The sequence below is a fragment of the Strix uralensis genome, chromosome 3, assembly GCF_047716275.1.
Source record: "Strix uralensis isolate ZFMK-TIS-50842 chromosome 3, bStrUra1, whole genome shotgun sequence".
In the NCBI taxonomy this organism is placed as follows: domain Eukaryota; kingdom Metazoa; phylum Chordata; class Aves; order Strigiformes; family Strigidae; genus Strix; species Strix uralensis.
Genome location: NC_133974.1, coordinates 28,157,240 through 28,171,019, shown reverse-complemented (window position 1 = coordinate 28,171,019; position 13,780 = coordinate 28,157,240). Strand labels below are relative to the sequence as shown.

Here is a 13,780-nt window from a genome sequence, read left to right as displayed (position 1 = left end):
TCTTATTTAAAAAAAAGCCAAAACCAACACAAGAAAATAAGATCATTTGGTTTTGAGTACATAAGATTCTTACTTTAACTTTTTTGACCATTCTTTTCTGCACCTAATACCTACAGGATAATTGCCCACTGTACTCATGGAAGAAAAGCATACCAGTCTATTTTACGTAGAAGACCTTCAAGAATAAAGATTTTTTGAAAGAATATATTTGAAATATGATTTTGAAAGAATATATTTGAAATATGATTTGGCATACAGTTCTAGTTCCTATGACTTAACTTTTTTACAAGATTGAAACGACTGAAACACATGCATAGAATGTGTCTTGACTTTTAATGTCAAAAGGACCTGTTTTATAAGCAAGTATATCTGATAAAAATCACTGCTCTTAACATTGAAAAATGAGATTTAAAAAATTGGATAATAATGTTTGTTCACTCAATATAAGAACAAAGTATCTGTATTCTTTTTAATGTTCGATGCTTTCACTCCTTTTGTTCTGTTTGTCTGAAATGGTAGCTACAACATATGTAACAGGAAATGGAACAGCTTTGATTTGGAAAGTTGCCTGCTTTTGAATGGTTTATTTGATAAATCCTATTTTGAGACAGGGAATGAGAAAAGTTTTGATTACACTAAGCACGTTACCCTAAATGTTAAGTAATAAGAAAATAATTTTTATTAGGAAGAAAATTAAAGAAATTGATAATGTCTAGTTTTACTATAGTGATTTATCTTTTGGAAGTACAGGGGAAAGTGTTTGTGATATATATATATCCTAGTATTTCTGATTTCCAGTGATATTTGAAGACTCCCATTTGGTCATGGCCTGTATATGTGGCCAGAATTACCATTGTATGTTTCTAAAATTCTGAAACTGCACAGAAATATGATGACCAGGAGTCACGCTTTCCCTTAAATTACTCACAAAATGTTTTCTAATAAATAATATGAAAACTGGAAAAGCTTTTTATCATTTTGACGGTCTTTGTTTTACTTGTGATTTCTAAGGAACCATCTGAGAAGGTGCTGGTCATAATACATTTTTTTCTTTTAGGCTCAACATGAGAAAATTATTTCACAGCAACAAGCTGTCATCATAGCAACTCAGTCTGCTCAGGCGCTGCTTGAGAAACAAGGGCACTACCTTTCCCCTGAAGAAAAAGACAAGATGCAAAGGAACATGAAAGAGCTGAAGGCTCAGTATGAGAGTGTCTTAGCTGAATCAGAACGGAAAATGAAATTGACTCATTCTCTAAGAGAAGAACTTGAGAAATTTGATGCAGACTATAGTGAATTTGAAACCTGGCTGCAGCAGGCAGAGCAAGAACTTGACAATTTGGAGGCAGGTACTTCTGCCTTCACTGGTATTATGGTCAAACTGAAAAGGCAGAAGAGTTTTTCAGAAGATGTTATATCTCACAAAGGTGATTTACGGTATATTACAATTTCTGGACAAAGAGTTTTAGATGCTGCAAGGTCATGCAGCAAAAGAGATGGTGTGAAGGTTGACAAAGATGGTATCGATACTTCAGCTACATATGCTGAAGTGCAAAATAAACTGGATAGTGCTTCAGATCGTTTCAAATCTCTCTATACTAAGGTAAGTTTTATTTATACTGAGTAGGAAAGACTACTATAATTGATTTTGTATAAAAATTGCAGTTTGTATAAAAAGGGGTTAGCTGATAAATACTGTGGAAGTTGTAAATTCCTTGTTTCTTAAAGTTAGATAGCAGAAGAAGATGTTTTTCTAGAAGAAACGTTTTATTCAAGGGCCAGACTATTTAAGGTCTGAATGGATAAAATTTTCTACCTTGTGTTATAAGAGAGAAATAAGACCAGATTTCTTCATTGTTCTTTCCAGCCTTAGACAAACTCATTGAGTTTATGACAGTACAGGATGTCTGAGTAACTGCATTTTGGAGTGGAAGGAAATTTTAATACTTTTAGATGGATAACATTTCTTTATGTTCCTTGTGGTATTTCCCACAACTGCCTATTTACTTGGCTTCCTACTAATGAAATGGGTATAGAAAGAGAGATACTATGCCAAGATTAACATTCAAAATTTCAATTCGATTTGTGTCCTGAAATAGTTTGTCCCAATGTGACCTTTGTTGTCAGCACTAGGCATGCAAGAATGTAGTGATTTGAGGATAGCAATTCTTCTCCACTACTCTGCCAAACAAACATTTTATGCTTAACAATCTGAGATTAGTCTCTAACTAATGGAAAACTAGCAGTGCAAAATCCTCCATGTACCCTAGAGAGGGAAGATAATCCAGCTGTCTGTGCCAGGTTCATGTATGGAATCTGTCCAGTAGAACTAGACAAACATCACCAACCGGTCTCACATGCCAACTTTCCTGCTGTTTTCAAAAAACAAACAAAGTGTTGTTCAATATTGATACTATTCTGGAATTGTAAACTTTTGAGATAATTATTAATTGAACTATTTAAGAGGCAGTTGCTGTCAGTATCCTTTGACTATACCATTTCATAATTTTCTAAGATCGTAGGTTCAGATTCCTTAGTAGAGCTTTAGTGTGCACTGATACAGTGTTGGTCTGCAGCAGCTGCCATCTTTGTCTGGGAATTTTCATCTCTTTCAGCGTTTTCTTGCTCAGAAATGTGAATTCTGTAAAGACATGGATTTGATCGCTTTATTACAAAACCAGTGTAAACCCTGTTCTCTCAGTTTGTGAAGACGGCTCTCCATTTACAGCAGCTCATTTTCATTTTCCCACTTAACTTATATGAACAGTGAAGCTAAAAGCTTGTATTAACACATTAGATTTCCTCCAGTTGATTTACTGAATTAGTTTGAGTGTGAATGTAAAGATTTCATTGCAAAATTTTCAGAGAGCTTATTTTTATGCACATAAAAATCCTATGCCAGCAGCTTGATTTACGGTCTCAGATTTGTCAACTTGCCATATTCTATGCTTTGCATATATACATTTAGCACAGACATAATAGACATGCTTTAAATATTTGACCATAAATATGCAGAGCAAAGTAGACTTTCCTTATTAAATCGAGTCTTGAAGGACAGACTTTTAAAAAGTGAGATCTTCCACTATTTGTGAGATCTTCCAAGTTGTAGTAACCTTTTTGACTTTTGTAAAAGCTTCTTGCTTTTAATAAATATTTATATGGCTTTTATTTTTTATATATATATTTTTTCACACATGCATATTACTTTATAGGCTTATATATTGAAGGAATCTTAAAGTCAGTTCTTAATTAACTGGTTATGTGAGTGCATTCTATGTGTGCCCACCAGATGGAGACCAAGTACCATATGTAAATATTAAAATACAGTGTATGGAAGGTTTAGAATATAAATATTTAAAGTAACTGTTTATAAATATTATGACTTGATAAAATCAGATTTTGCTTGTGAAACTATCTCCAAAAAGTCTGAAAGAGTTCCATTGACCCTTTTATGTGATGATTCACTGTATACATTTTGGGGCGTGCTAACATATAGAACTAATAGGATCTTAGTCAGATGACATTCTTAAGTGACCTAAACAAAGCATATGTGCAATACCAAGCCATATCACTTTGTATTTGCTCTGCAGATAAGGTATTTATGAAAGCAATACTCTGCTGTCTGTATTTTAATGAACATACACATATCTTCTGGGTTTTTTTTAAATTTCTAGCTTCCACTGGCTACATTTTTGGTGTCAGAGTGCTGATAAAGAATCTTTACGCTGGTGGATCAAAAAGTATCCTAAAGCTTTTCCTATTCTCGTACAATGGGTTAGACTCCAGTTTCCCACCTGCATCAGTGAATGGATCCTACATCACGCTTGAGGAGCACAAACTGGGAAGACCTGCGTAGCCTGTCCACCTGTTGTGCCTTAGTTCAGAAATCTGTTAGACAGTGGAATGATGACGGGAAAAAAATCATGCAGTATTTCAGGAATGAAAGTATGACCTTGAGATTGGTATGAAATGCAGCTCACAGTTTAATGCCTGGGTATTTGCTTGTTTGCTTTCTGCTCTTTTAGTGTAGCATCCTTGGAAATAACCTTAAAGACCTGGTGGATAAATATCAACATTATGAAGATGTCTCATCTGGACTTTTGTCAGGTCTCCAGGCCTCTGAAAAAGCTGTGAACAAACAACTATCAGAGCCAATTGCAGTGGATCCCAAAAATCTCCAAAGACAACTAGAAGAAACCAAGGTGAAAATCTTTTAAAAGCAGAAGTACTTTTGTCCTAAAAGGAACTCCTTTTCGTCTGAAAAGCAGGATAATCTAATATAATCCAGCTGGCTGCAGGCCAAATTCTTGCCTTTCACATGGGCGTGCAACCTTTATAGTTCTGAAATTCAGCTGTCCAGAGTGTTACCTGAAACGCACTAGAGTAAAAAAAAATGGGGGACCAAAATGCCATTAGCAGTGGTGGAAGCAAGATGTGTTTTGTATCACTTAGCAAATGATTGTGTGAAATCTGGGAAGTTTTTGAACTAAGAAAGGATTTAGTGCTTACAGTTTGCTATCAGAGTAGGGCTTGGGACTGAGTTCCTGATAGAGAAGACCATTTGATGTTTGTTGTTTGTGACTCTTGCTTTTTTCTGTTCACATTTATGTGTTACTGCATTATGAAAGGGATCATACCGGATAAGCAGTGTGATGTGACTAGTCTGTTTGCCTGTTTTAGTTGTATCCAGTACTATATGCCCTGCAGAGAGTGAATATAACATAAATTGCTCTGCACAGAAAACCAGTTTTTTCTTTTTCAGTTTTTTCTTTTTCTTTTTCTTTTTCTTTTTCTCTTTCTCTTTCTCTTTCTCTTTCTCTTTCTCTTTCTCTTTCTCTTTCTCTTTCTCTTTCTCTTTCTCTTTCTCTTTTTCTTTTTCTTTTTCTTTTTCTTTTTCTTTTTCTTTTTCTTTTTCTTTTCCTTTTTCTTTTTCTTTTCCTTTTCCTTTTCCTTTTCCTTTTCCTTTTCCTTTTCCTTTTCCTTTTCCTTTTCCTTTTCCTTTTCCTTTTCCTTTTCCTTTTCCTTTTTCTTTTTCTTCCCCTTCCCCTTCCCCTTCCCCTTCCCCTTCCCCTTCCCCTTCCCCTTCCCCTTCCCCTTCCCCTTCCCCTTCCCCTTCCCCTTCCCCTTCCCCTTCCCCTTCCCCTTCCCCTTCCCTTTCCTTTTCCTTTTCCTTTTCCTTTTCCTTTTCCTTTTCCTTTTCCCTTTCCCTTTCCCTTTCCCTTTCCCTTTTTCCTACTGAGGGAGTAACTTGTAACTTTATGTAAATCCTTGTAGAGACAAGAGAGGTTAGTGATGGAGCTTGTGAAGGTAAAAGTCCCATTAGTTGCTTAAGATGTAGGTTTACAGAAGGCTTTGGGAACCCAATTGTAAGGTGAGTTATATAAAGTTTCATACAGTCTGTCATCTTTGAACTGACTCTTACATTTTCATAAACACATTCAATCATCTATAGTATAATTAAAATGCAAGGTTATTTATTTTTCAGTGAGCAAGGCTATTGGTTGGCCATTTCCTCACTGTTTTGTCTGTGCTATGTGGAGTATCAGTGCAGATATGGTATGTTTACTATTGACAAATGATAGTCAATGGCTGTTGGAAAGTACGTGCTTAACCATTTTCCTTACATAAGCCTGAGCAGTAGTTACTTTTACCACATGGTATCTTTCAAATCTGCCACTGGAATTGCCCAACATTTTGGTGTGTGACACGTCAGAGAAGACAAATCACAGCAATGTTGTAAGACAACAAACTAAAAGTGTAAATTTTGAACTCCTGACAGTGGAACAATTTAGGTACATTTGTGCTTCCAAGTGCTAGAAAAATAGGAGTAACAGCAATTACAATTTGAAGCTTCATTTAAACTTTTTGTTCCTTATGCCAAAATGAATTATATCCTGTATAATGCCAATTTTCATGCAAGTAGAACAAAAGGAATGAGTACTGGGGCTCTCTTATGAAATGCCTACATGGATTACTTGCCACACAAAAGAGCTCTCAATGAATATAAGCTGGGAAGAATGGAGAGGGTACAACGTGTCAAAAGAGTCAAAGGAAAAGAAAAGAACAGGAGGCTGAAGAAAGAAAGCCAATTAATGAAAGCAAAACAAAGAGTATTTTTGAAGAAGTCAGGTGTTGCAAGTTAAAGCCGTCCCTTGTAGCCAACACATGCAGTTGATAATCCAGCTAGACACAGACCTTGGCAGCATGGTGGGGTCTAATCTTTTTATGGGGATTAACTGTTCTTCAGAATATTCTTCAGTGCCTCTGGCATCAGCTTGTTTGCTTTCTGTCAGCATACAAGGTTTTCTGGCATGCCTTTTTTTCTTTTTTTTTTTTCCCCACAAGTACAATATATTTCTCTAGTGTAAGGAAAATTCCTCTTCAGGTCTATCTGAGTTTTGCTGCGTCAAGTGGGTCAGCAAGACATACTATGTTCTGGCATACTGTCATGCTCTGGATACCAGTGCTGAATGCACTGACATGACTTCTTTGTCCTGGCAGGGCAGATAGGATTACCATTTGAGTCATACATTCATTGAGTTAGTGTATATCAAAAAAAAAAATTAGAAGTCCCTTCATTTTGGATTTGTGTAAAGTTCAAATGAATCAAAACGAAGATACATCATATACACTAGCACAGAGGCCTGAAATAATATGAAGAATATTCAGCCTATAGTACTTGTATACACTGGAGGGAGAAAGCCACTTTCAAAAGTTGATTCAGCCTTCCTGTCTTTTTCTGTTGACTCTGGACCAAGTCACAGCTGGGCTAGTCTCTAAACCTGTGTTCCTTGGTTAGATGACAACCCTAGGCAAAATTCAGTGACACTGGGTCCAGGATTTTCCTAAACTGTGAAGGTGATGGTCTTGTTTCAGACTATTCCTGCTTATGCTACAATATCACCCTGATCCTTTGTCAATACAACTAATGGTGAATGTGTAACTACTGATGATGACTGTATGTTTTTTCTCCGGAACTGTTCTCTGATGCTGAGTTGAAAAATATGTTTATTTTTCTTTTGAATAGTATTTGAGTCTGTACAAGTGGTCTTTAAAAACAATCAAAATACACATTTTGAAGTTACATGCAAGAAATCAGTTGAGTCAGAGATGTTCTGTAAAACAGAACATAAAAAAGATGGTGAATAAAATAAAACAAGGGCCAGAAGGTCAACAGCAGTCATAGCCACTGGTGAAGATTTTTCTTAAGGATTCCTTAACTCAAATTGAGTTAGTTTATTCCCAGCTCTATGTTTAGGTTGTATGGCATATCTCAAGCCTTGCATGTGTAACTATTAGCTGTGTTGAAAAGCATAACTGATATTTTTTGAATTTTATAGGTTCTTCAGGGACAAGTGTCTAACCACCAAATTGCTGTAGAAAAACTGAAAAAAGCTGCTGAAGTGTTATTGGATACAAGGGGAGAACTGACACCAGACAAAGATGAAATTCAGAAGACACTGGGTAAAATGTTTACTTTTCTTAATACCTCTTTTTATCACTTGTGTCTGCAGGCAGGTACTGGAAGAGACAAAATACAGTTTCCACATCCTTGTGTCACTGTTCAAGTCTGTTGTCACACTGTTTTGTTGATTCATAAGCTATTACAACACAGTAACTTCATTGTTGGTCTGTCTCCTACGTTAATCCATATGCTTTTCACTTAAAAGCTGTCATTTTATTTTTAACTTTTTTTTTTCAGAGATAGGGATTATATTTAATTCCCATGTTACAGATGGGCATGCCAAACAGAGGTGGTGATTTGCTGAGGATCATAAATTCTTCAGTGGGAAGGAGCATGTTTGGGTTCAAGAAACATGACTCCAAACTATCTGCTTCCAAGCAATTATTTGAAGTTTGCTTAGCCAAGGAATTATTTCCTTCTAACTTCAAGAAACTGTATGTGATGGGGTTGATCTTGGCTGACTGCCAAATGCCCACCCAGCTGCTCTCTCACTCCCCTTGCCCAGCAGGATGGGGATAGAAAATAAGATGGGTTGAGATAAAGATAGGGTGATACTTACCAATTACTGTCATGCGCAAAACAGACTTGACTTGGGGAAAACTAAATTTAATTTATTGCCAGATGAAATAGATTTCAATAGTGAGAACCAAAGACAAATTAAAGCAACACCTTCCACCCCACTCTTTTTTCCAGGCTCACCATCACTCCTTCCTTCTCCCAACTACTTGCACCTCCTCCCTGCCAAACAGTGCAGGTTAAATGGGGAGTGGGTGGTTGTCATCAGTCCATAACAGCTCCTCTCTGCCACTGCTTCTTTCTCACACTTTTCCTCTGCTCCAGCGTGGGTCCTCTCCACAGGCTGAAATATTTCAGGACAGGCTTGCTCCAGTGTGTGCTCTCTACAGACTGCAGTTCCTTCAGGAGATCTCCACCTCCTTCAGCATGGGGTCCTCCATGTGCTGCAGTGTGGTTATCTGCTCCAGCATGGTCCTCCACAGGCTTCAGGGGAATCTCTGCTCCAGCACCTGGAGCACTCTTCCTCCTCTTTCATGTCTGACCTTGATGTCTGCATGGCTGTTTTTCACACTTTCTTTTCCCTCACTTCTCAGTTCCAAGCAGCATTTTCCCCTTTCTTAAATACATTTTCCTAGAGGCACCACTAATTTGGCTGAGGAAGTCAGCTGCGCCCTGTGGTGGATCAGTTGGAGCTGGCTGGAACCGTCTGTGTCTTCCATGGGGCAGCCCCTGGCCTCTTCTCACAGAGGCCAAAAACCTTGCCACTATGAAAGCCTTACCACCTACACTCAATAATCTTCCCTACCAGTTGTGAAAAGTAGCACAGCATGACATTCACCACTGTCTGAAGTTCGAAGGCTCTCTGTGTATATCACACAACTATCTCTTACTGGAATCCCTTAAGTAACTTGCAGAGCAACCAAAGAAAACAGCTGTGGGCTTGCCTCTTTGGAGTCGGTCATGAAACTCCATGAGAGGTACATGGAACTTGTAACTTTCAGAGGCTTATCCCAGAAGTGGTGGAAGTCTAATGAAGAACCATCTGGAAGAACCTTTCAGCTCTAAAAATAACATGAGACATAATTGTAAAAGAGCTGTCTTAATACTCTGCTATTTTATTTCCTGGGAACAGTCAACAGCTGTCGTAAGCTAGAGCTGCATGGGAACCAGCTTCTAAAAGCTGTGGAGTACAGCTGTAAGCTTCTCCCTCATTTCCCTTGTCCTGTGGCCTTCTTGGCTCTGTTTGAAGATTTTGATCTTTCCTTGGGTATTTTTTACTGAAGAAAGATGATGGTTTTGCTTCATTCTGATGTAGGCAATTTTTGACTCACACTTACCTGGTAAGAACTGGTAAAATGAGTTAAAAGCTTAGTTTGTCTAAAGATAAAAATTGAAATATATTTTCTCTTTATCAGATGATATTGTGGAGAGGTATGACAATTTATCCAAGTCTGTGAATGAAAGGAATGAGAAGCTCCAAATAACTCTGACGCGATCCTTAAGCGTGCAGGATGGTTTGGATGAAATGATGGATTGGATGGAAGGAGTTGAAAAGAGCCTTGAAGAACAGGATCAAGTGCCTTTGAATTCTGCTGCTATTCAGGATATTATTAGTAAAAGCATTGTAAGTGTAGCATTCCCTGAAAGAAGCATTTGTTTGATAATTGAGATTGCAAGAAAGAAAATCTTAATTTGGCATCTTTAATTGATTCAAAATACTTAAAGAGGACTGTTGTGTGAAGTGAAACCATGTAAGGATTTTTATAGCTGAAATAGATGGATCTACACTGATGGTCTGGCTGTACTGATTTGTTGCTTCGTGTGGTGGACCAGTTTCACTTTTTAAAATTTAGTTGTAAGCAATACAAAGTAATTCTTGCTTGTTTCAGATGCTAGAACAAGACATCGCGGGTCGCCAAAGTAGTATAAACACTATGAATGAAAAAGTGAAGAAGTTCACGGAAACAGCAGATCCATCCACTGCATCCACACTGCAGGCTAAAATGAGTGAACTTGCAGGACGGTTTTCTGAAGCAAGTAACAAGCATAAAGAGAAGCTTATGAAAATGGAGGAGTTGAAGACTAAAGTGGAGTTATTTGAAGATCTGTCAGAAAAACTTCAGTCATTTCTAGATGAGAAGAACCAGGCACTCAGTGAGACAGAGGCACCCAGAAAGGATGTTAGTGAAGTGTCTCAATATATGCAGGTACTGTACCATGCCATTTGTATATATTGTGCATTTCTGGTCTAACTCACCTAAGTGATTGAACAATAAATAAGGCATGCTTGTTTCCCAAATTTGGTTGGTTAGCTAAAATCAAGAATTTAATTTTGAACACGTGTTTGTAAAATCTAACATGAAGAATGTAATACTATTTTGCAGGAAGCTAGTGTAGAATTGGCACAACATAAGAAGGATCTGGAAGTTTTGCAGCAGCTTCTTGAAGAACTTTCATTCCATGCTCTTCCTGGAGATAAAGCACTGGTGTTAGAAAAAGTTAATGCTTTGTCAAAGAAATTCAGAGAGGTAGAGGAGACTGTAAAGGAAAAGTAAGTTGAATAATTATAAGTGTTTCTGCTTTGACTAGTCATGTGAATGTTGTGATGACTGCTATGCTCTTGCATGCAATCTCAAGAGATTGCAGTTAACCACAGAGTAAAGAGGTTTTTTTAATTAAAAAAAGAGATTCTATTTGGAAATGCCTCTGCAGTTTGTCTGTCTGGTTCAAGAGCTCTAATGTGGGCTGTAAAGACAAGTAACTTTTCAAATTTTGCGACATTCACAGGACTCCTGTCAGTTCTAAGAAAACCCTACTTTTCCCCTTCTCTGATAGAACATAAATTACTGCTTGTGCAAATTGCTTTAGAGTACTGTTTGGAATCAGGCTGCAAAGGAAAGCTGGAGAAATTATAAGAGCTTCCATGTAAGTTACCTGTACAGCAAGATTTTCCACATTCTGCTCATATCCATAAAATTAGCTTTTGTGACTCTGAATTTAGGAATAGCAGTATCAGATCGATAATATCTGTTGGTTTAATTACCAGAAGGAATACTGATATTCCTTTAATTCTCTTTAATTGTCTAGAGAACAGGATGTATCATCTTGTCAGAAACAAATGGATACTTTTGAGCTCCTTGTAGAATCATTAAAGAAATGGATAAAAGAGACAACAGAACGAATTCCAGCAGCGCAACCCTCTCTGAATACAGAGGAGTTAAAGAAACCTTTGGAAGATACATTGGTAAGACATTGTAGAGGAGAAGTGAAATATGGCTGAAGGAAATAGGGCATCTATTAGTAACACAGAAGTACAGACTTAAGGTGTAAGCAGTCACAGTAATTGGGACTAGGGAGCTTGCAGTCTGCATTTCCATTTCCTTTGCATGTTTGGATATACTGCAGGGGATTCCCAAGTAGCAAGGTTGTTCCTTTCTCTATACTAAATCTTCTAAGTCTGAAATCAGTTTTGTAATGAATAAATGACTGTCTTTCTTAACCAGAATTTAAAAGATGAATGGACATTAAAAGCACCTGAGCTGCAGGAAATGAATAGCAGAGGAACATTGTTGTGTAATCTAATTACTGCTGTGACTTCTCCTGCCAAACTGAGAGCAGTTGCAAAATCAGGTATGCATTTGTATAATCAGGTAAGCCTATCATTTCAGGAATTTTTAAAACCTTTAAAACAAAAATTAAAATATTTCACCCTTGGATTAACTTTCTGAATACTACGGCTTGTGAGAAGTCAGTTAGCCATGTCTGTTCTGACCATTGTTTGCTGGACTCTCATTTAAACTGTCTAACTGTTGTAGTAATTCAGTTACACATTCTGATTGCTTTACACTGACAAAATAGCGTAAAAGTGCTTTGATGTAAATGGTTAACAGGTCCTAAAGCTGTTACTTCAGTACATAATTCCCAGATAATGAACTAAATGAACAGTATCACAGTTGTCTTCACCTCACCCCAGAAAGCTCCTGATAATGAGAAACTGACTTATTCTGATTGGTGTTCAGTGTCTCACATATCCACCAAGTCTGCAAGTAGGACAGATACAAACTCTGCTTTTGCAAACACTGATGTACCTGCACACCTGTGCTGCCACAGAGGTACCTCTTTAATGGCCACAAGGCTGTTCTGTGTGATGCCAAGCAAACACATAAAGGTTCGCAGAGTCATGGAGTTTTTGTTAGAAGGGTGATGAGGACATGGTTTATCTACAAAGTGAGCCTAGGTGAACCTACTCATCCCAATAGGATAGCATAAGTAATGCTACTCAGTATTTTAGTTGAAACAATATGGAAGGAATTCAACTCTATATCCCAGCATGACTTTCCAGGGCCAAAATGTGTTTCCAGTCTGGAGCTTCAGCTAAATCCTTTTTACTAGTAATCTGATTTTAAAGACAGCAAATCTATTTCCATGATTTTCTGTACTCTAGTGTTTAAATGTTAATTTGTTTTACAGAAACCAGTAATTCTGCTAAGTATCATTCAAGCCATAGTTCAAGGCATGTGTTACCTAGAGTGTTTTAATGGCCATAAGCACATTTTCAGTCAGTTCTTGAACTGACTAGGTCTGGAAATAAATTCAAGTGTTTTGTCTTCTGTTGGTCATATGCAAAGGACTAGGAGGATGGGGACTGCCAGAGGATACCTTTTTGGCAAGAGTAGAACGCTTTCTTTCTCATGTCTCTTTGTAGTAGCTGCCTCTGGTTTCATTCTTGTTTGAATTTTAGATGAAAATGTTTCAAAGAACATTTTGGAACCTTATATGGGATATTTGGGCTCCTTCCTCTGCCCCTTTCTCTACTCCTATGCATCCAGATAGAAAAAGAATTAAATAACTAGCATATAAGAGCAGCTGTAATCCTCCAGACTAGAACATTCACCCTCCTAGACAAGAGCTGTACTGTGTATCACTTAATCACAGTTATAAATACTGGAGTCCAGCTAATAGAGTATGAAGATTTACAAGGCTCTGGCTGGGGCCTGTGACTTCTCTGATCTAGTTTGTTTTCTCTTGCCATCCTCCAGCTGCCACTAATGTGGTTCTCACTGTCCAGCTGGTACTGTGGGGTGGATGCATAGCTTTTTCCAAGGCAACCATTAATCTTTCTCTGTTAATAGCTCATCTGGGAATACATATGCACAGGAGAGTGGGAGGTGATTTTCCTTGCCGTTCTCTGTTGCTTGACCACGTGCCCCAGCTCTGTGGTCTGACAGCATTTTACAAAGCCCGTGTAGCCCTGGTTCCAGAAGCTTTGAAATTATGGTTAATTAGTAGGGCTGCCTGGGTGAGTAGCTGACAGTAAGGACTTCAGGTGTAACAGCAAGAACTCCACATTGCAAACCCTGTCATGGAGCAGATGCTCAAGTCTTGCTCATGACAAGATAGGTAGGGATTCATCTGGTTGGTATCAGTGTTACGGATGCTCTCAACATAAAAAATTAATTATTAACACAGTTAACTAGCTCTCCGTAAATTACAGGTTCAAATGTCTGCAAGAGGAGAACAGAACAACTTTTTAGGTTTTAACGGCAACCCAAAACACATAACAAAGAACTCTATAGGGTTTAACAGCAACCCAAAACGCAGAACAAAGCCCCATTCCCTAGAGTTTAACGGCAACCGAAAATGCTTTACAAAGCCCCACTACCTGGGGTTTAACAGCAACCCAAAACGCTCTATCACTCACCTGATAAGTGAGGGCTCTCAACCTCGAGGACCTGCTCAGGGCAGCATCCCAACCCAAGGCACCTCGAGGAGTTTCCTTGGGCAGCATCCTGACCCAAG

The 13,780-nt window shown here is 37.9% G+C and overlaps 1 protein-coding gene across 8 annotated transcripts in view; it reads left to right on the top strand.

Annotated features, from left to right (window-relative positions):
- The window catches only part of DST (dystonin), a 316,365-nt gene that overhangs the window by 214,311 nt on the left and 88,274 nt on the right, over nt 1-13,780 (top strand). For all 8 annotated transcript variants that reach the window (XM_074861756.1, XM_074861754.1, XM_074861758.1 and 5 more), the window contains 8 exons: nt 1,058-1,603; nt 4,026-4,202; nt 7,341-7,464; nt 9,397-9,605; nt 9,871-10,188; nt 10,366-10,532; nt 11,069-11,225; nt 11,485-11,611. In XM_074861756.1, the coding sequence (XP_074717857.1) occupies nt 1,058-1,603; nt 4,026-4,202; nt 7,341-7,464; nt 9,397-9,605; nt 9,871-10,188; nt 10,366-10,532; nt 11,069-11,225; nt 11,485-11,611 (1,825 nt within the window). The remainder of the gene's footprint in view (nt 1-1,057; nt 1,604-4,025; nt 4,203-7,340; nt 7,465-9,396; nt 9,606-9,870; nt 10,189-10,365; nt 10,533-11,068; nt 11,226-11,484; nt 11,612-13,780) is intronic.